The 22,888-nt window shown below is 34.5% G+C and overlaps 2 protein-coding genes across 2 annotated transcripts; both read left to right on the top strand.

The window, feature by feature from the left end:
* Nucleotides 1-2,546: 2,546 nt before the first annotated feature.
* LOC117333020 (dnaJ homolog subfamily C member 30, mitochondrial-like) lies at nucleotides 2,547-6,216 on the top strand. The gene is made up of 2 exons (XM_033892133.1): nucleotides 2,547-3,342; nucleotides 4,395-6,216. The coding sequence occupies exons 1-2, from the start codon at nucleotides 2,846-2,848 to the stop codon at nucleotides 4,708-4,710; spliced, it is 813 nt and encodes a 270-aa protein (XP_033748024.1). The 5' UTR covers nucleotides 2,547-2,845; the 3' UTR covers nucleotides 4,711-6,216.
* Nucleotides 6,217-11,587: 5,371 nt separating this feature from the next.
* On the top strand, nucleotides 11,588-22,453 carry LOC117332687 (carbohydrate sulfotransferase 1-like). The gene is made up of 3 exons (XM_033891686.1): nucleotides 11,588-11,769; nucleotides 16,077-16,286; nucleotides 19,887-22,453. The coding sequence occupies exons 1-3, from the start codon at nucleotides 11,606-11,608 to the stop codon at nucleotides 20,680-20,682; spliced, it is 1,170 nt and encodes a 389-aa protein (XP_033747577.1). The 5' UTR covers nucleotides 11,588-11,605; the 3' UTR covers nucleotides 20,683-22,453.
* The last annotated feature ends 435 nt before the right edge of the window (nucleotides 22,454-22,888 follow it).

Below are 22,888 nucleotides of genomic sequence, written 5' to 3'. Positions count from 1 at the left end.
AAGAAGCAAAATCACTCGCTTAAACTATTATTTGAGACATATTATAAACATGTATGTTTTTATTTAAATCTGAAGGTGAGTGGGCTTCATTTTCCACATAAAGAACCAAATTACAAAGTCTGTTTTCTCCTGTGAATGTTTGGTATACTTAACGTCCTCACTGTATACTTATACAATGAGAACTATAATGTGGAAGTTTGTAATTGAACATCTCATAGATTTTGGAAAGTTAGACCAATACAAACAGAATGGAAACTCCTCATTCACATAAATGCTTTGATACACACTGTACATTGTACAATGGTAACTTATCATTTCTTTTTTACGATGCCTTGTTAATCATAATATCCAGTAATTTAAGTTCAAGGTGTAAAGAGATCGACACAGTAAGATTTTTTAAATTATGAACTGTATTTTATTATTTGAATACAAGTTTTGATAACATTTTATGACACAAATTTACAGCAACTACTGCAGTTGATACAGTCTATACCCACTAAGAAAATACAGAAGATATTGAATTGTTTCCTGTAAAATATCACATATTTCAGACATCTGGAAGACGAAAAACTCTTAAAATATATGCGCTGAGAAAGTGCGGGAATCCGTGGCATAATCTTTGACGTTGAATTCTTATGACGTCACGCTTAACGACAGCACCATTCTGAATGGGATGTTCAACTCAATAATATTTCAGGGTTTTCGGTTGTAACCTGGAAAGTTGAGCTTATAATGTGGTTATCCAATGATAATACAATTAAAAACTGTTCTATATCATGCACATATGCAGCAAAATATACTCTTATTCTACTCTCGGATCCAATTGATCAGCACCGAACGTGGGAAGGTTCCGATTTAGGTAACCAACGAAATCATGATCTCAAGTCAATCGAATTCGCAAAATACATTTACCTCGTCAGACAAAAGAAAAATAGAAATGGTAACATTTAAGTGATTTGAACTATCTTTCAGTTACTTATTTCGACGAGAGAGAGAAATCATTTAGATCTCGTCGTGTAGGGAACGAGATTTCAAACATGGCCGCCTCTACTGGAGGTGCGAGACTTTTCCCGCGGGACACGATTTCAAAGTTGAAGGGGTATAGAATTGATTGGAAATATAGCTTACACACGTGTTGTCTTAAAGAGAGCTTCGCTCTCGCGCCCTTCGGGCGCGATGAGCTGCGCTCTTATTAATATGTTCCCAAAAACTGAAAACAATGTTCCATATTTTAACCTGTCGGTGAAGAACATATGAGAGAGGAATTCAAAATTCACAGGTTATTTAGTTGAGGTCCTTTCAATTGAATTACTTTTTTATTGTGTTGTTTTATTTTTACCATAAAGCGAATTTAAACTAGTTTAGGGAAATTACCTTATTGTGGGGTTACCTCCATACTAATGCAACACAACTTTTTCGTTTTAATCAATATGGGCCTATTATATAGCTAGATAGTCCTATAAATTTAAAACAATAGGAATGAAACACGTTTAGGTGTAAACGCCCTCGAAGACACACGAGACCCTTATACCACGACCGTGGGTTTTTTAGTTGGGCGCCAATTTTGTAACAGGAGAGGAGAAAATGTAGCGGCCAGACCGGGGTTCGAACCCGAGACCTCCGAACACTAGCCGGATGCTCAACCAATTGAGCTACCTGGTCACCGATGATCGACCCAGTGTAGTCCCGCTACATAACTATGATTTACCATGTACTGTAGTTGTTTAAAGTTTGAGAAAGTTTAGCACGTTTTAATAAATTATAAAATTTACGCGTTAATATTGTCACAATGTATAATTTTAGTTAATTAACACGTTAATGGTGTTTTGATGTATAACTAATCCTTATGTCTTACAATATATATGCCTGTAGTTATGCTAAGTCAAATCTTAAAAAGTACTTCCGTGATTACATAGTATCTACTCGGATCATAATGTATGTATGTATGCATGTATGTATGTATGTATCGCATCACTCGAACATGTGTACTTTTATGTCTTACAAAAAAAAATATATATAGTTATGCTAAGTCAAAGCTTACAAAGTCCTTAAGTGATTACATAGTATTTACTTGGATCAGTCGTTTTCTCATATGTAAAATACATTGTACCTATAATCAGGGACATATATCTTATTATACGTCCCTGCTGTAATGTAACTTTACTACATTAGTCTCTTATACTTGTTGTATAATTATTTTATATGTAATAATGAAAACAGGAACAGTACTCGGACAGTAACATTATTGTTTAACATCAGCATTCCCATGATCACTCTACTTTATATCTATGTCTATAATTAATAAGGAGATGGTTTTACATAAGCTCTAAGCTTGTTACCAAATCCTCTTGTATACTTTTGATTTATTGTATTGTATTACTTATTCTCAAATAAATATTGTTTAAACTAACTTAATTCTAGTTAATAAACGCGTTAATGGCGGTTTCATATACTGCAGTAGACTATAACACGTGGTAGTTCATAAACACGTTTTTTTCTTGTTGTTGGAAATTCTGTTTAGGTAAGTATTGGCTGCATTTAGTGTTACGTATGCTAAACGTCTGGATGACAGCGATCGTATGCAGACGGACGAATACAAGGTGAAACTCGGTTAAAAGATTTAGTTGTGAAGTCTTATATTTTTAACCGTGAATTATTCGAAGATTGTGCTGTCTCAAGTTTCACAAACAAGCATTCTTGCCAGATGTTTGTCAATGACAGAAATTACAGTACTTTTTTTGGAAAATTCACATGAAGCAACGGTACACGTCTGTTAGTGTTTGGATTACAGCAGGCTAAGGTTGCTAAACAAACGCGTTTGTGCAAAAGTCTTCTCTGACCTCAAATGTATAGATATTTAACAAGACATTTACAAGGACAGATGTGTTTGTGTGCCCAGAAAACATTATCGAAAGCGCATCAGCCGTTAATTCTCGCTCCAGTGAACATGGTTATCCAACAGAAAATAAACCGAGGTTACAGTCGCCGAGGCCCAAGGAAAAAATCTAAATATGATAAAGATCTTTATGAAGTTCTGGAATTGTCACAAAAGGCAACAGGTGTTCAAATTAAAGGAGCATACTTTAGACTATCGAAAAAATATCATCCTGACATCAATAAAAGTGAAGATGCTGCTGAAAAATTTGCAGAAGTATCGGAAGCATATGAAATTTTGGGAAGACCAGAATCACGGAGACTTTACGATAAAGGATTGGTGGAAGAAGACTTCAGAAACACCGGACACCCTGATGGATGGAAGTCATACAGAAAGGGTTTCAAAAAATATGATGGCCCTCCTATGCGCGGTAGAACATCAATCTTTGATTTTGATAAGTGGACAAGGTCAGTTATATTTTATCACAACCATTAATTATGTTGTTATAATTATATATCAGAGACATATATATACGTATATATGTCTCTGTATATATGTATCATTTCCTTTTACTTTTTATTTTATATATACTAATTTCAGAATAAGTATATAACAATAATGAACATTTTAAATAAAAGACAAAATCACCCTTTCTACTAAAATGCATTGCTTCTAGATGAATAATTTTTGGGGTTAAATGTTTAGATGTTATACTTTTGTATCTCTTTATTTTTGTTAAATAAATGCATAAATATTTGAATAATGTACCCTTATAATATTCGGAAAAAAAAACAACCTTAACTGTATTTCAAAAGTTATTTTGAATTTATTGGATTAAAACATTTGCATTAATTCTAATTCTTTAGAATGGAAATAAAAAGAGATTTGCAATGCACTCAGCTTTCTGACATTGTACATGTATGCAAATCATTTTTGGTGAAACCAAGTTTTTACCCAGTGTTGGCCCTGGCACTGCAATTTAGAAGTTTTCTCATAAAACATTATGTAAATGCCCCCAAGCTAAGGGTTATAGAACGGACATTGCTATAACAAAGCCAGATAAACAGCAACATTGCTGCTAATGTCAATAATAACAGAAAGATTGAAATGTTCAAAGATCACATTGAAACTGTGTGAAGCTGCGGTGGCCGAGTGGTAAAGGTGTCTGGACCCTTTATCACTAGTCCTCCTCTTCTGGGTCACAAGTTTGAAACCCACGTGGGACAGTTGGCTGGTACACTGACTGTAGGCCAGGGGTTTTTCTCCAGGTACTCCGGCTTCCCTCCACCTCCAAAACCTGGCACATAGCTGTTAATAGGATGTTAAACAAAATAAACCAAATTTAAATAAATGTATTGTTTTGATAGAAACCTGTCTAGAGTTGGAGGTCCCAGGTTCAAGTCCCGGTCAGGTCGTTGTATTTTTCATCTCCTATTACATAGGATCATACTATATTTACCTTATAATTTCCATGTCAGGTCACAAGAACTATATGTATAAATTGGAATTTTTTTTTCAGTACTCACTATTCAGAAGTGTTTGCGAAAAAGAATGCTGAAAGGAAAAAGTTCGATGAATTCCACGCTAACGTAGGAAGACAGGAAGTGAAACAGAAGAGAGACACGGGGGAAACTGGGACAGAACTTGTAATAGTGTTTTTAGTGGTTTTTCCTGTGATGTACTTTCTATTAAGGTCAGACGTAAAGTTTGATAAGTTTGAGACGCTAGGCGACACAGAGACGTATCAAACACGAGAACTTGCTAAGAAAAGAGAAATGGAACAGGCTCGATTATCTACCAGCCAGGATCTGGAAACTAATTTAGCTACAGATTGATTCTACAAAAGAACACTGAACACAAGCTTACCGGGGTACATGGATTATATTTTAATCATCAAATACATGTAACTACCGTATGTTATTGATATAGAAACACCAATTTTTTTTTTTAATTATTTGATATGGGTTAAGAACTTCCATTTCATGAGAATAATGAAACAAGTGATTAATCAAAAGTTTCAATTTTTTTACTTTTAAGATAATCTTAATTAAATAATCAAAATGACTTTGCAAAAACATATATATTGCACAAAACCAGCTTTTCTGTGTCAATTTTTGAAGTGACACTGCAGGCTCTATCTGATAGTGATAGGTCTCTATATGTGATGTAGTCTGAACAGACTGACATTTCATAGCCACTTTGAATGTCACAATGGGCTATAATACATTAAAATTAATTAACAAAAATATAGCATGGGTGTAATTGGTGAATAATGTGATGATTAGATGATAATGTATTTTAATATAATTTGTTTACCTTGTGAGTATGCTGTGATACAACTAAAAACAAACGTACAGACTTACAATACAATGGTACCTATATCCCAACAACTTAAGGAATTCGAATACATACATGAATTGATTATTGAATTTTAATGTGGCCTTTATTTTTTTGTATCTTGACCCTTTTGAGGCCTCCTTTTATACAATCTGTAGATTGATATTAATGCCATCTTTGGATATTACCATGACTCTTGATTTCTCTTTGTTTATAATTAGAAACATTAATTACTTTTAATGCCTTCCCCGTTTTACAGCCGAGGGCATGTAGTGTTAGCCTTGACTGTTGTTTGTCATAGTTTTGTTTCCACTCATTGACGCTTTGGGATACAGATATAGAACTGTATTTGTAAGAAGTTGTGTAATGACAATATGCAGGTTAAGTTTTGATTTGGTTAAGTGAAATTGATAATCTCCCGTAATTAAAATTTTACAAAAACGGTAGGACAAAATTTGGGAAGCCTTGTCTGACTCCAGTGGGAATTTCAAAAAGAGAGAGAGAGAAAGAGAGATAGAGATAGGATATCAGAGAAGAAAAAGAAGAGAAAAATGTAGATCTCTTGATAGAGCGAACACTCTAAATGACAAAATATTGGGTGCGATTTAAGGAACTTGACCTTTCATTTTGCTCAGACATTTCTAGTTAAATCATTAGAAAGTGTGTTCTGTACACAGAATTTATGTTCAATATCAATACATATATAGTGGTCTTTTCAGTTAATGGAACTCTGTGTATAGCTCGAATGGACGTCATGAAAATAAGAGGGTCCTTTTTTATTTCTATTTTTAGAAGGTTAAAGGGACAGCTCCAATACAAATTCTCAGAATTTAATGTACAAATTCTGCAAGAATGCAATTCTACTCAAAATACAAATTGATTTTTGATTCTGGATTTCTGAGATTTATTGTACATCTTAATACATCCTCTTAAGTAATCTGTGATATGATATCTGTAACAAGATTTTATTTCATATGAGATTTTATAAAACAGGTATTAAGATATCTATTTTTGTGAGTTTTAGTGAGAAAAATATTAAAATTTTGAGACAAGTCTCATAAAATCTCAAATGAAATGAAAACAAATTTCAAGATATGGTAATTTTTATCACATCTGCCAGAAAATTTTATTTTGATAGGTTTTGAATTCAAGAGGTGTATGTCAAAATGACATGAAGGTGGCCATTTTGCTGCACCATTTTCAAATCATGAAGTATTGTTATTGTCCATATAATGACATTACAATCAATTTCTGACTCGAGGCTCAGCCATTGAAAAACGCTCCTGAGAATATTACAGGAGTAAATTGACTGGATAAATGCTGATTCTACGATAACAAATTATATCAGAGATAAGTATTCTGGTATATGTGGATGGTTATAAGTTATGATCAATCTTAATTCGGACTTCAGAAGCTCTGACATCATTGATCCCCATTTCATAAAACTCAATTGCCCCGAGATATTGTAACTTTGTTTGAGGTTTAATTTTTGCAGTTTATAACTGCTGAATAATGTGGTATGTGTACATGTGCCAAAATGTCTTTCTTATTTTGAAGTCAAAATGTGGCATGGTATGTGATGATTATATTCAATACATGAATTAGCATATATACAAAGGAATTTGTCATAAGCTCTCTACCCCATGGTCAATATGTTCAGGTTTTTATCAAATTATTTCAATATAATGTGAGGGTTTGTGACTTTAGGTTATAGAGACCTGTTAAAAAAAAACAAGTAATGTTTAAGATTATATTAATGGAGAGTTAATATTTATGAGAAAATAAACAAAAAATCTCGGATTATATTCCTATATCAAAAGCTTATTACAACTAAATAAAAAAATTTTTGTCATTGAATTGTGATAACATAATAATGTTTTTGAAGGTGTGTCTTATGGTTTTTCATGACATGGCCACACAATATGATTGAACATAACTTTTACATGATAGACTTGAATACACCTACAGATTGTAGGGTTGGGGATTAGTGACAGATTCCTGTGAGCATATACTAGTTTGTACATGTACTTACAATGTAAGACAACTTTAAATGGTTGCAATTTCTTACACTTTTAGTTTGTGCTCAGGAAAGTTGTTTATTTATACAGACAGAAAAAGTGTTAAGTTTTAAATTTCTAAAATTTCTTTCCAACTTTACAATATTTCAATATGAGATGATGAATATGAAAATAAATGAAATAAAATGATATTTTTTTGTCCCTTCATTTTTCCTTTTATATATTTGAACATTTCATATCCAGACCTTTTCACACCTAAAAATATACATGTATCTTTTGTTTAGCCAAAACTAATCAATAATTAATTATCAATAATCAAAAATTTTGAGGAATGCAAGTAGATCAAAATGAAACCTGAACAAGTCTGCAGTACACGACATGAAATGTATTATAATTATAAATCTACACCCAGTACTCCAGTGACCAAATTGATCATATTTTATATCAAATATATAAAGGTAATTAGCACGGTAAATATGAAACTAAAAATAACTATTTCACAAAAACGATTTTTTTTACATATACCCAAGTATGTCTAAATAACTTGATTTATCAAACTTGACACCCTGGTATCATCCATGGTCCATTAGTATATACAACAAGAGATCCCAGAGGGATCTTGGCGCCCACCATTGAATGATCTTTATAGGTTCCATGTCAGATTGATCTTTTCTCTATTTTTCTTACTAATCTGTGTAAATTAAGAAACATCCCTCCAGTACTGTTCAAACAAGCGGAACTTGTATATGAAATTTGAGATTTAGCACTAATGGCGGTCTGTCGACAATGTTTTCAGATTGGTCCAAAAATGCAATACAACAGACCAAGGGAACCTACATATGAAATTTGAGAAAGATCCCTTCAGTACCTTCTGTAAAATAGTGATAACTTCAGTTGTCAAAATCCAAGATGGCTGTCTGTTGGCCATGTTGTTATCTGACTGGTCCCAAAATGAAATATGTATAACTAGGAACCAAGGGCAATCTATATATCAAATTTCAGAAAGATCCCTTCTGTTCTTTCTGAGAAATAGCGATAACAATCTTCAATTGTCAAAATCCAAGATGGCTGCCTGTCGGCCATGTTATTATTCGATTGGTCCCAAAATGCACTATACATAACAAGGGACCAAGGGGAACCTACATATGAAATTTGAAAAAAAAAATCCCTTCAGTACTTTCTGAGAAATAGCAATAACAAACTTCCATTGTCAAAATCCAAGATGGCTGCCTGTCGGCCATGTTGTTTTCCGATCGGTCTCAAAATACAATATGCATAACAAGGGACCAAGGGCAACCTACATATGAAATTTGAGAAAGATCCCTTCAGTACTTTCTGAGAAATTGCGATAACAAACTTCAATTGTCAAAACCAAAGATGGCTGTCTGTCGGCCATGTTGTTTCCCGATCGGCCCCAAAATGCAATATGCATAACTACAGACCAAAGGGAACCTACATATGAAATTTGAGAAAGATCGCTTCAGTACTTTCTGAGAAATAGCGATAACAAACTTCAAATGTCAAAATCCAAGATGGCTGCCTGTCGGCCATGTTGTTTTCCGATTGGTCCCAAAATGCAATATGCATAACTAAGGACCAAGGGCAACCTAAATATGAAATATGAGAAAGATCCATTCAGTTCTTTCTCAGAAATAGCGATGACAAGAATTGTTTACGGACGGACGGACCACGGACGCAGGGCGATTTGAATAGCCCACCATCATCAAAATGTACACCCGTTTCTTCCATCTTCTTGCTTGAAAAATGGGTTAGTGCATCCAGGTTCCTGCTTTCATGTACATGTAATAACTACAATATTAACATTTTAAGTAAAACCAGGGGAAATATAGGTTTCCTCCTCGTCCGCCTGTCTGTCCAGCTGTCAGCCCCTCCACTCAATTTTCTGCACTTTTTCTGAACCAAAGTGTACTGGGAAAGTAATTCACAGGAATCATATACAAAGCGATGTGGTTTATCAAGAAACACGACAGACATCACGGATTAATCCTTAATCTATCTAAGAATTAAGCTGAATCAAAGCTACAGTGTATATATAGTATGCCAATTCAAGTGAGGTTTAAAAATGGAATTCTTCATCATTCACCACAAATTTAACGCAACTATAGCCTTTTTAAAGTAAATACAATTTTCGAGAATGAAAATCCAGGATATTGATTGTCACACACCATCATATTTTGATTGTCTTTGCTCCTTATAAGATAGGAATTAAATCGAAAGTATTGTATACTGGGACAAGGGTCGACTTTAGACCAATTAAATTGACGGAAGAGCTGACGATGGACGTGCCATGACAAATGTCTTAATGACGTTTACAAAAACGCAATATCCTTCTTTGTTAAGCACAGGCGTCCGTATCTGTATCTGGCTAGTATCTATAGTAAAGATATTAGCCCCTACTCCTACTACATACAGTATTTCCCCTATAACTACTAGCCAGATGCAGGCGCCTAGTTGTGGTTAAAGACAGTATTTTCCCTATAACTACCAGCCAGATGCTGGCGCCTAGCTGTGGTTAAAGACAAATGCATATATATGAAAACTGTGTAGATATCTTGAAAAGACGGGAGCCTGAGAACGGATAGTAACATATGCATTTGCTGAACAATGCCATTGTCGTCAGAAAAAATAACGGTGACTTATTTGGAAACATGATGGAAGAACTCGACCTTTACCACATACTGGGGCGGATTTCGAGAACTCCAAAAATCTAGGCACAACCGCATCAAAGAACTAATACTAGTCTCCAAGATAAATCTAGGGACAACCAAATCAAACAACCCACACAAGTCTCCAAGATAATCACGTTAGACTGTAGAAGAGCCTTGCATGGTATAAGACGTTAACAATTGGTGTAGGCATCTCGACAATATTCAAGATGGATGGGTTACAAAAGCAAATTGAAGAAGAAGAAAATCAAAACTAAAATTGATAGGAAAGCATGGAGCAAAATCCATGCAACACATCACAGCTTTTGGAAAGAGATCTGCGGCAAAAATCCATGTTAAAGTAAATTACATTGTTTTGTTAAAGTGCCGAAGAAAACTTTAGCTGTATCTCTACGGGTTATCTCCCTTCGATTTGCCTGTTGACCAAATAATGTCAATGAAACGTCACATGAAATGGCTCAAACGCAAAATAATCAGAAAACAATATTGATTCGCTTTTGAACAAGCTTCCCTGATTCTTTTGGTCAGCTGACAAGATCGGTGCATTTTAACACATGCTTTGTCATAAATCATATACAAACGACCAATTGAAATAAATTGATATATAAACAACACACAAATGACTTCTCTAACAAAGATAAAAAAAAATTAGGCTTATAGGTATATACAAAAACAGAGAACACTGACATAATACAGAAAGTGTAATTCTTACAGTCAAAATCAATAACGCGACGGCAAAGTTTGAACAACAAATGAAGATTTAAGTTGAGACCCATGGATAAGTACAAGGAGAATAAGACCAGGTGTTATGAGAGGGTAAGCGTCTTCGGCTTCATCGACTGAAATGGACTTACTACCGCCCACCCAATCGTCGGATACCCACGGTTGATTGCACTATACTGCGCTACATCACCAATGATAAATGTTGCGTAGTGTAATTCAACCGGGGGTATCTGATGATGCGTCCACCCGAGCACAGAAACTTAAATGTGCTGTTGTAAATATAATACTAACAATTTTTTTTAGATAGAATTGTTTCGTTTAGCCTTCATTTGAATAGTAATGATTGAACTTCATGGTATCTAGGAATTACAGACAAATGTCATACCAAATACCAGAATATGTACTAAAATTGTTTTCGTTTTGTTGTTGTTTTTGTTTTAAGAGTTTTTGTTTTTATTTAACTGACAATACCAGACATTGGCTAAGTAGCAGATAACTGTCTACAGCGTATATATATTTTCGATTCCGCTTGAATTATACAAAAAAAAAAAAAAAAAAAAAATCTTGCTAGACTAAAATTATCCTATCAACAACAATTGTCCTTATTAAGAGCATTAAAACAAGTTAATTACTTAATCACTTAAACGTGTGGGGTGGGGAGGGTGTGTATGTGTTAAATTATTTGGATTTTATTGTTTTGGACGTTTTTTATTTTTTTATTTTATTTTTTATTTTTCGATAAAGTGACAAGGCTTTTAACGACCGTATCATCTGTTTTTGCCCATTGTCTACGGAGGTTTCAAATTAACATCTGCAATCATGCTGTTATTGGAAACAGATAAATAATACATTGGTGAGCATAAGCACAGGCAGATATGCTTGATTTCACAACTGGTATTCTGCGGCTTAGCTGTTATTGACTCCATATCGCCTCGACGTGTCGTTCACGTACAGTCGACACTCAGATGCCTGAAACGGCCTTTTTTGTTAGAAGAACAATCATGAGAATTCTTAGTCTTCAAACGATTCGATTGAAATATTTAATGTTCGTCGCAGTGTTAATTTTCTTAATTATGTTCGTCATCCGGATTAAGACAACAATGGAAAAGACGTACATCGGCTATGACGGGTATGTATATATTTTTTTTAATCAGCTTGTGCAAATCGTTAATATATTGTTCTATAGCGGTGACACATACAATGCAAGTTTGATCAGTGACTGATATTTAAATATTCAGCAACTAAAATGACAGATGGATTATTTTCATTCCGAAGTCTTTGTCTAAAACATAGTTTTCAGAAAACAGATGTGAACAAAAAAGCATTGTTTAAATAAACCAGTAACCGCTAAAAACAGTAACAGTGACCTTGACCTTGTCACCAAACCCCTGAAACTCGAACTTGTCCGAGAGATCACGGTCCGTTATCATTGTGATGAAGCCGCTTGGGCACTCAATGAGATTATTTCTAAAATATATACTTATCTTTTTCCCAAATCTCTGCCTCTTTCGAATGTATCTTTCTGATTTAACAAAATTTCTTCATTTCAAAGTATTGAGACATTATTTTCTTTCCTTTAAATGTGAGCAAAGGTAGGATACACTACCGACTACATACTACTGGTACAGTAATTCATTTGATATCGATTACTCAGAATATTATATTTACATTGTACATAGCTGAGCTACTGTTCAGTACTTTATACTACTCATCAATAAATTAATGTATTTGTCGGCCGGTAGAATAAAGGAAATGGTTATTGGAGTACCCGAGCCAGAGTATGACAAAAGACGGCATACCGATACTAATATGTATCGTGCTTCATCTGTTAAATCAATTTCCGGTCTCGGTTCAGAGCTGTATTTCATTTTCAGATATTCAAATGACCGGCGCACACTATTTACACAAACACTAGAGAATTCACAGACGTGCTAAATTATACAAGCTATTGTCTTCGTTTAATTGATTAAATATATAAGTATATTGGAATGCTTAAGTATCTTTGAAACTTGCAATCTGTCTTTGACCGGGCACGAATTCCAAACTCTCGTGTCAAGACCCTGTGACCCGTATAACTTGGCAATTCGTGTCAAATCCCTGTGATCCTTCTTGTGTAAACAGAAAATGACAACAAATAAACATACAGAATCTATATTCAGCCTCATGTACTATGTAACATGAAAAATCTCCTACGTACTAATCCGTCGCGACTTTAATTGGAAGGAAATTGAATTTGTGGGGACAATTCATATATCGACTTTTCTGGAATATACCGGAGAAAGGACCTGGCTCACACTACACGATAAGGTTATTTCAGCAATGCTACTTGTAGGAGACATGTTGAATGAGAAAAGGGAGAAGCTGTATACTATTATTTTTGTTTTTTTTGGGGTTTTTTCCCTCTTCAGATTGTTATTTGTATCATATGGCATTGAAGTGTTTTATGAGATATTTCAAACAAATCTCTGAAGTTTTAGTGTAAATTCTGTTTTTTAGTAATATTGACCTGGGACCAATAAGGCTGATATCCAATGCTACCAGCGAGGCTTCATCAGTTTGTTTGTTTGTTTTTTGCTTGCTGGGTTTATCGACCATTAAACAGCCAGGGTCACTCTGTAGTCTGTACTCCTTGTAGTAGTTGGTGACTACCTCACTGAACAACATGCATGAGGCACGACGCATGCCATCCAGAGCAATTGGGGGTAAAGTGTCTTGCCCAAGCACACAAGCACGGCAGCACAGACTGGCTGGGTTCTCAACTTCCCGAGAAACACTAACCTATACGGGTAACTCGCGGTCCGTGTTTCATCAGGATTTGTCCGGTAAATACAATCGGTAGATTACAATCGCAACATCTCGGGGAAATTTCCGGCAACACTCGGAAATCTAACTAGATTTAGATTTCCGAGTGTTGCCGGAAATTTCCCCGAGATGTTGCGATTGGGTAGATTAGTGACATTGGCATTTGTAACTGACTTTGAACTCTGTACGATCAAGCCGATATCCGAACTTGTCGAATTCTAAAAAAAACCCACAGAGGTAGTATATGAATGGGCACACAACTGACTTATCAAATTAGATACCAAAATGTAAATATCTGTGAGTGTACAACTCGCCATTACCGTAATCTACTTCATATACCCCAAATACGACAAAATTCGCTTCTTGTACTAATGAATCGGCAAAGCAGACTTTCTGGCGAAGCGAGCTATCTGCGTATTCTTTTAAATATAGATGTACAAATGTATACAAGATTTTTTTTTTTTTATAATTTCTTGTCAGTTGCATTAAAATAAAACATATTCTTACTCTTTACAAGTCATTTGTGAAGCAGTTTGTAGTTGGTGGATTCCATCTCTTAAAACACAAGACAATGATAGAAAATTGATAGAATGGACTCAACCTGGTTTAGCCCATATAACTAAGGAACTATTTGGATATGCCGTCGTCCGAGACACAACGAAGAAAGCTAGTAGGAACAGTCGACCAAGGGATTAAAGCATCATTACAATATACAATATTTTATTTGAGTGTCACACATCATATTATAAATGTACATTGAGTGTAACGATAAAAGCTTGTTAAAAATGTACACGATGTCCAGCCGTATTCGGCTTATGAGACACTTTAAAAAAATATGTATGCTCTTTGAATATCAAATGTCAGACCTTTATCTTTATACAGCATAGCCTATGTCGACGTTTAAATATTCATAAGTTTTGTTCTTATTTATCGTAAGAGCGAACGTCTATGCTTCGTCATAAAATATACAGATTTCGATAAAAGCACTTGGTATAGCCACAGGGCCACGTCACTGTCGTATCGTTTTGTAAACACTTAATATGTCTACCCTACGACTCATAACCTGTGAGTCGTAGGGTAGACATATTAAGTGTTTACAAAACGATACCATAGTGACGTGGCCCTGTGGTATAGTCTATTCCAAGTGTAGCCCAAATAGCTAAGGAACTCTTTGGACATGCCGTCGTCCGGGTAATAACGAATAAAACCTAGAAGGGCTAAATCAAAATTCGGTAAAAATGACATACACACTACTAGGGAAGGTCCAAATACCTGTAGACTGTAACGAAGTCTGAGATCCCTGTGTAACAGCTGAGACTTAACGTTTAGTAACATGATACTATATATTACTGACATCATTGAGGGGTTCAATTCTTCTTATCCTGCCAGTTCCCGTGACGTGTGCGAGTGTGGTGTATGAAGAGCTCTTTATATCGTTTTATAGTTCATTACTGATGTCGTTATAATATTGGACATGTACAGAGCCATCATTAATAATACACGTACACACTCACGGTAAAATGAATATATTCATCAATAAATTATCACTTGTGGGATAAATTTCCAAAGTTTTATGACCATACAATGGTGATACTATCGTGTTTCTGCGGCGGTTGCAATTTTAACAATACATTATCAACACTGTAGTTTGAGACAAATATAATAAACATACCTTATACACTTTTGTTAAAAACATCAAAATACAAAAAAAAAAAATAAAAATAAAAATACAAAATTAATGGAGTATATTTTGTGACACGCCCATTGTCGAGAAGTCTTAGTTTCTGTGGATCATTGATTTGATTCATGCAATATATATATATATATATATATTTTTATTAAACAATTGATTAAATAATTAATAATTAATTAAGCTAAATAGTAGTGTATTGTTAGCTTACTACTTTATTTTAGCGCCTTTCGCGCGTAAATAATTCCGCTAAATTATGACTGCGCTTATCGCATTTTCAATGTATTGGTATCTATGGCAAGTTCTGTAAGTACACAAAGTCGTCATCATTGCGGTAATATATTTAAATTATCATCAACCTTTGAGTGCGACCAAGCAAGTACACTTTTAAGTATACTGGTACTGATGCTGGAAATATTGTTATCCCATGATGGAATGATGAATACATATTCTAAATTAAAAAAGTCCTTTGTTTAATTGAATAACGACACTAGTTTTTTTATATTAAATAAATTATTCGTACCTGGGTAAACTACTATGACAGCACTTTGTGTTAACACCAGTTTCAAGGCGCGTACAAAAATCCATAATATGATTTCAATGTAAATCATTTTAAAATTAAGTTAAACGAAGCAGTCATCTTTTTTCTGGATGAATATATAATATTGTTATTCCAATGAAAGATTCACGCTGAAGTTGTTTTTCATCTTATGTACCTATTTAAAACTTGTTCTTTGAGTTTAACATTTTACATTTATAGATCTGAAACATGATTATCATAAAATTAAGAGAGATCAGTCTGTACATATTGCGACCAAGGAACATGAATCCATACTTCAGCTGAAGGGACGAAGGGCATTCTTATCTTGTGACGAAGTGGTATTTTGTGACACATTTTGAATATACTGTATATATGTACATACTGTTATATGTACTGATTTCAGGAGAACAAATCAAATTCACCTTCTGTCTTTCAACAAAACGATGAATGATGTCCTTTTAATCGGCTACGTCATGGGAGGTACCGTATTTCCTGCTGAAGTTCTGGGCATGCGCTCTGGACATTTTTACGTGCACCAGCCTCTACACAAAATAGCCAAATACCAGTATTTCAGGCCGGGGCTAGTCTGTAGTATGATGGATATGCGATGCAAGTAAGTTGTCTCAATTAGATTTTTTTCAATACTGAAGGTAAAAGACGTTTCAGCAAAACAAATCTCGAACACTAACCATTTGAGCTCCGGACAATCAAAACATCGCTTAGACGTCCGAGTAGATAGAAAACCAGTCTAATTCCATTTTATACATATTCAAAATAACATTGAAGAACTCTTTATGCTTCAAATATGATCAAATTTCGTTAGAAGTATAGAAAAGGCGTTTCAATGAATGATTGATATAATGAATGAATGAATGAATGAATGAATGGATCGATCGACCAATCGATCGACCAATCAATCGACCAATCAATCAATCAATCAATCAATCAATCAATCAATCAATCAATCAATCAATCAATCAATCAATCAATCAATCAATCAATCTTTTATTACCGTGTCAGGCAATGCATCACATATAACATATACAAATAAGAAATACATGCAATTAAAAGATACTGGTAAAAGGCATTGATTTACTATACTTTTCCAAAATTAGATTGATATACTGCCCAGCAAGTTTGTATAAATCCTAATTTAACTGATACTGAAAATTAGTCATTAGTTCCGACTATAACGTAATCAAAATGCTGGTACGGGTAGTAGTTTATTTAACTCTATGATGATATTTTCTTCTTATATGAAGCATATGATGTTGACCTGGCATCCTGAATATACATATATGTATGTGTATATATGTTTATAGATATAGAAACAAATGTAATTTTCACATTGTCCGGTTTAAAATATAGAAAACACTTGACAAACGACGAAGACTTGGTAGTGTATGAGATTTGCTGCGTTCCGCCATATATAAAATTTGCTGTTTATGTTTGACCTCTTGTGACGCACGTGTGTGTGTCTTAGAAGACGACTATCACTTTCTGTTAATTTGCTAATTATTTCTAACCCTAAGATCAAGATGTATTAAAAAGTACTACTGGAAATAACCATCTGTATTCAAGTTGACCCAATTGATATGTACAACTAAAGTAAATATATATATGATGCTACACAACTACGGAAACGTATGATTTAATGTATATCACCTAATTTTGAATTGTCTGTTCTACACTGCTATCATGCAGTGCCCGCAAACTGAACAATGTATGAATTGTTATACATCTTTGTACTGATGAGCTGTAAAGCTCAAGGTTAATAAACAAATTGAAATTGACTGATCAATAAAGTCTGAAAAAAGAATCTGTTAAGCATTAGGGCTTATAGATATACAGTTAATGTAAATATATACAATACATATATTAATGTGTATTTTTGTAGTTGCCATCAATACGTTTTTAATGTTTTAATCCAGTGCGAACATGATTAGTTGATAATCCTATTGTTGTTTGAAATGTATATATCCTAAGGATGATGCATGTTAACATATTCTTGTTAAATCTTTTTGATTCAATAGAACCTTTTAAAAATGAAATGAAATAACAAATTACAATGTTGAACACTTTTAGGTTATCAACTAAGCTATAAAATAACTGTTGTTTAAATTTTAACTTCGTTACAGACAACTTACACAGGGACTCTTTAGAACGATATTGTTATACACGAATGGTGTACATAGACTCTGTACTAACCAATACTGCGTTTATAATAGACTGGCTTACTTGCCGTAGTTTTCTTCTCTACGCTAGGCTTCGCTTCGGAAATACAAATCGTATTCATGAGCGCAGCCTAGCGGAGAGAAATGATACTAAGAACAGTTGCTTATGGTTGAGTCACAATGAAGGTGTCATTGATTGAGCAAAGAAAGTTGGCCTTTCGGAACTCTTCGCTCATTTTACCTTTAACACGATCACCAGCAATTGTTTCGTTCATCCATAATTGCACTTGATTGATTGAATGTTTTATCAGAGCGCTCACACGTCATCATTCTGTTATTGCCTTTGTCATATTTTGTGAGAAAATACATATGTCAAACTAAGCCACTAATCTATAAATCTCCTTTGTTTAAGATAGATTTTACTGGAGCTTCATCACAGCGCCACGACCTTGTGTCAGTTACCATGTACCAACAGTGTAATAACATAGGTCCTATTGTTTCGTCTATTAAAGGGCCATTCTTCCGTTCGGACGGCAAAAACATGCAGAATTTCTATTGATGAAATCTATGTCCGAACAAGGATTATATGAGTGTTTGTGCCTACTAGTAATGCAATTGATACCGAAATGTAGAGAAAAATGACGAATTGTACACAAATACCCTCTGTCTTTGGGGTAATTAGTGATACTTCGGGGCGAATTAAGAATTTTTAGGACTATTTATGAAGAACTTCGGTTTACCTTGCGAGCAAAACTGCTGTATTAATGTAAAGATTATAACTTTTACAACTTAGGAAAAAGACATATTTTCCATTAAGTTCCATTTTGACGACCTAGACTTTATTTAAACGAAGGAATTCCCCTTTAAAGGAGTTCATGGGTGTATTTACCTGGACAGACCAGTATGATACCGGTAGGGATGAGAGAAAACCCATGTCTATAAGGAGATTTTCCATGTAGTATAACCCATGTCTATAAGGAGATTTTCTCTCATCCCTACCGGTATCATACTGGTCTGTCCAGGTAAATACACCCATGCTTGCTGTGTGTGTATTACCTCGCTTCCGGTGTAGGATAGCCACGCGCGCGCAATGATACAAAAGTAGGTCGCCGAACCGAAAGTAGATCTATCTATAGATTTGTAAACACATCGTCTGCTCCATGTTATGTAATCAGATAATAATTTTTTTTATTTATGATATAAATTATGTAAAAAAAAAAAACACGTTCTTTTATTGTTTTTTATTAATAAAACATGGAACTATATTTTCACGCGAAAGGACACACTAGCTTGGCCGACATCAAGTGATTTGGCGTCGCTTGCAATGACAGGGCTGCTGAAACAACGTTAGACTGTGGAAATGAATGGTTTCCTTCGTTTTTAGAACAGCAAACGTCGTTTGCATATATGGGGTATGGTAAATCGATTGGCGCTGTTCTTTTTTTTTATTATATGCAGTAGAAAAAAAGTTTGGATTGAGAAAAAATGGCGTCTATCTGAGAAAGCTATCGACAGATAGTGCCTATTTTTGCATATTTTAGGTTGGGGAATGAGAGAAAAATACTCAATCATATGTGGTTCATGTAGGATAGGGATATTTCACCCTCTGGGTCACAGAATGTGGTAAAACCCTCGGTGGAGCCTCGGGTTTTACCACATTTTGTGACCCCTCGGGTGGAATATCCCTATCCTACATGACCACATATGATCGAGTCTTATAATCCATATAGTATAACCCATGTATGTACGGTTATTACCCATGTAAGGTATGATTATGATCTAGAGAGGGCATCTTGACCACTCTAATATGACTTAAGTTTTTTTAAATCATTTTAGAAATATATCCTGAAACTTTCCTCTTCCCTTTTGACAGTTCATTGTTTCCAAGAGAGCCCATGGATCCTCTGTCCCCATCGATATATAATACTGTGTAATAGCCCCTGGTAGAGATTGGTGGTATTTAAAAACCTTTCTTAAGCTTACTTAATCATTTATAAAATGATCTTGGAATTGTTCTATATTGCATATTTTGTTTTCAGCGCGACTAACGTTGCTGACGTGGAAGCACTTGGCGTTGTGAAGGCTGTATACCAGTGTGACAACACCCGTTATAGGGGACACTTACGGATGTGGCAGCTACGAAAACTTATTGGAGACCAGTCCAGTTGGCAGGAAAATTTGGAAGAACATTGCGGAAACACTCAAAATGTAGACTGTCGTGGTAGGCTTTTAAGTCAGTGTTCTCATTCGGTTTCCAAGGTCGTGAACACCCCACGACTCAGCCTAAGCCTGGCTTCACGTCTGTTGCAACAGCTCCCAAATCTGAAAATCATTCATATTTTGCGAGACCCAAGAGCGATAATGTATGCATATCTACGTGCTAAATGGCCTTTTCATAGCGGAAAACTCAACACATCCAGATCTCTTTGCCAGAGACTGAAAGACGATTTAGCAGATTCAGCTCTAATTAAAAAAGCTCATCCCGGGAGGATATTAACGGTTTTTCATGAACATTTAGCAACATCACCGGAACAAACCATGCAGAAAATATTTGATTTTGTTGGATATCCGGGGTATGATGATGGCGTAATGCAGAAAAAGTTTCAGGAATTTTTTCATGGTAACTCTACATTGTCTGCAGGGTTGTGGAGAAAGCATGCACCCTGGTCTGTTATTTCTGTTACTAACAACGCATGCGCAAACAGATATAGATCACTTGGTTTGCCAGGATTTGTAAATAGACAAGACTTATCCAACAACTCTATCCCGTTGTTGTTGCCGATAAGTTATATCACCAGTAATAGATTAAAGAAATCAGGTTTCGGAAAGGAATAAAGAAATATTTGTATATACATCATTCAATTGTTGTGGCCATTTAAGGAGAATCTGATTAAAATTAGACTTGTAATTTCCACTCCTCTACGATACTCTACGATACACTGCAAGAGCTAACGATGACCCGTAGGAGGTCATCTCAGCATGACCTTTGAGCTCAGCCAATCAACGCGCCGCCTATGAAATCGTCGGTGTGATTTCATTATTCGGAAGCATAAATACTTACATAACGTTCCCGACGTATTCCGATGGTCGATAGCAATGGTAAACAACATGGCTTCGCCCACTCCGGCTCACCAAGAAACATCAACGAATTTATAATTTAACAAACGTGTGCTGTCCGTTTGGTTTTTCCTTCATCGCACTTGACAGTGAAGGCAACAGCGTCGTGAAAAAAATTAGTTTGAAAGGGAATATAATTATAACGTGTACGGTAACGATTTTCGAAATCCAGTTGGCAACACAATCCGTCCTGTCGACGAGATATTGTTTAGTCGTTTTCTGTTCTGCTTTCAATGTAATGTCCAGAGGATTAGCAATATTTTTATTATCGTCGCCATTAACATAATGTGAAATTTTGCGTACATGTATTTCAAATCAAGCGTCTGAATATACATGTGGTGATATTTTAGCCAGCTTTGAAATCACTGTTATGCTGACGAATCATTAACTCTAGGGCGACAAAAAGAAATAAATTGTCTGATGATATAAATCAAATGATACACATTTATAAATGCTGTTGCTATAGTCAAATTCAAAACATGTATTTTAAAAAATTTTGATTTTTTTTGTGTAAAACTTTTTTTGTAGTATTTCGAAATCTCGAAATTTTGTATAAGTTGGTGTCCCGGATGGATCCTTTTGTTTACTCAATTTACATCTTCATAATTAAATACTAAAAATTGAAATAGAGGCGGATTTTTTTTATATCGATACTCTATAGGCTAGGAAATTACAACAATCAATCAAGTGGTGATAATCGTTTTTCTTTGAAAATCCATTTTCCAAACCATAATTTGATAATTCTCAACTAAGTCAAATATAGTTGGTAAGAGTAGGATAATGATGTAAGGCTCAACTGACCCTTGCGGAAACACCTTTTTGGTCATGTTGTTTCTCTATCGTATATTTTATTTTCATATATTATATACAAATGCATGTAATTATTATGAACATCCGATGTGTTTATGTTGATGTAGATGGCTGAATGTGTACAGGCGTTTGGACAAGTTTATACGGTAATATTTGTTGTAGTAATTACACATATGACTCATGTCAGGTAAACACTGTAAATTATTAATGACTGTTTTTTCTCTCTCATTATTGCAATCACATAACTATGTCATTCTTACAGGGAAACCTAACATCAATTCATAACATTACTCATAGCGATAAAACAATAGACCTAAACAACAATGTCATATTTCAGGTATTATTTTATTCGGTTAACGTTGACAAAGGCTCAAGAACAGAGAACAAAATGTCTAGACTTCATGCATCAATACATGTAAAACATTCTGAAACTTTAAATGAAAAGTCATTGTTAAGACGCAGGTACAATGTAGTTACTTAGTAGACTTTAAGTGCCGCACCATTTTATGTCTGTCGTCTTCTATTAAAAATATCGAAAACAATCCACATATGTAACTCTTAAATCAAAGTACCTATAAATCTGCATAATAAAACCTTACTACTTCGATCAATTTCTGTTTGCAAATGACCATCTTAAATAAATAAATAAATAAATAAATAAATAGATAAAATGTTTTCGTAAATACAGCAATTGATACACCTGTTGAGAGGAGTTGAAAAAAAACTTACGACAGCAGTAGAGAATTGATTACAATGTTATTTATAATGTACAAGTATGTTTAATTATGTCCCCTCACGTCTTTCTCGGGAAGACAAAACATCAAGTCATGTCAATGTATGACTGGTATGAGCAAATATTTCAACATTATCTTGTTATAGCATATATGCATAGAAGAAAATTTCATTAAGATTGCATCGAAAACATACTGCCAACCAACTATAAATCTTGCCTCCAGCGAAACAATATTTCTATACAATACTCCCGCTTGTATTTAATTGTATTATACATCACAACATACTAATGGATGTAAGTAATGTACACAAAGGGCAGCAGAAATAGAATAATTAATTATATATGATACATTTGTTAACGTATTGGAGAGTTCATAGAAAT

Source organism: Pecten maximus, chromosome 8 (assembly GCF_902652985.1).
Source record: "Pecten maximus chromosome 8, xPecMax1.1, whole genome shotgun sequence".
In the NCBI taxonomy this organism is placed as follows: Eukaryota; Metazoa; Mollusca; class Bivalvia; order Pectinida; family Pectinidae; genus Pecten; species Pecten maximus.
This window is presented reverse-complemented; position numbering and strand designations above follow the sequence as displayed.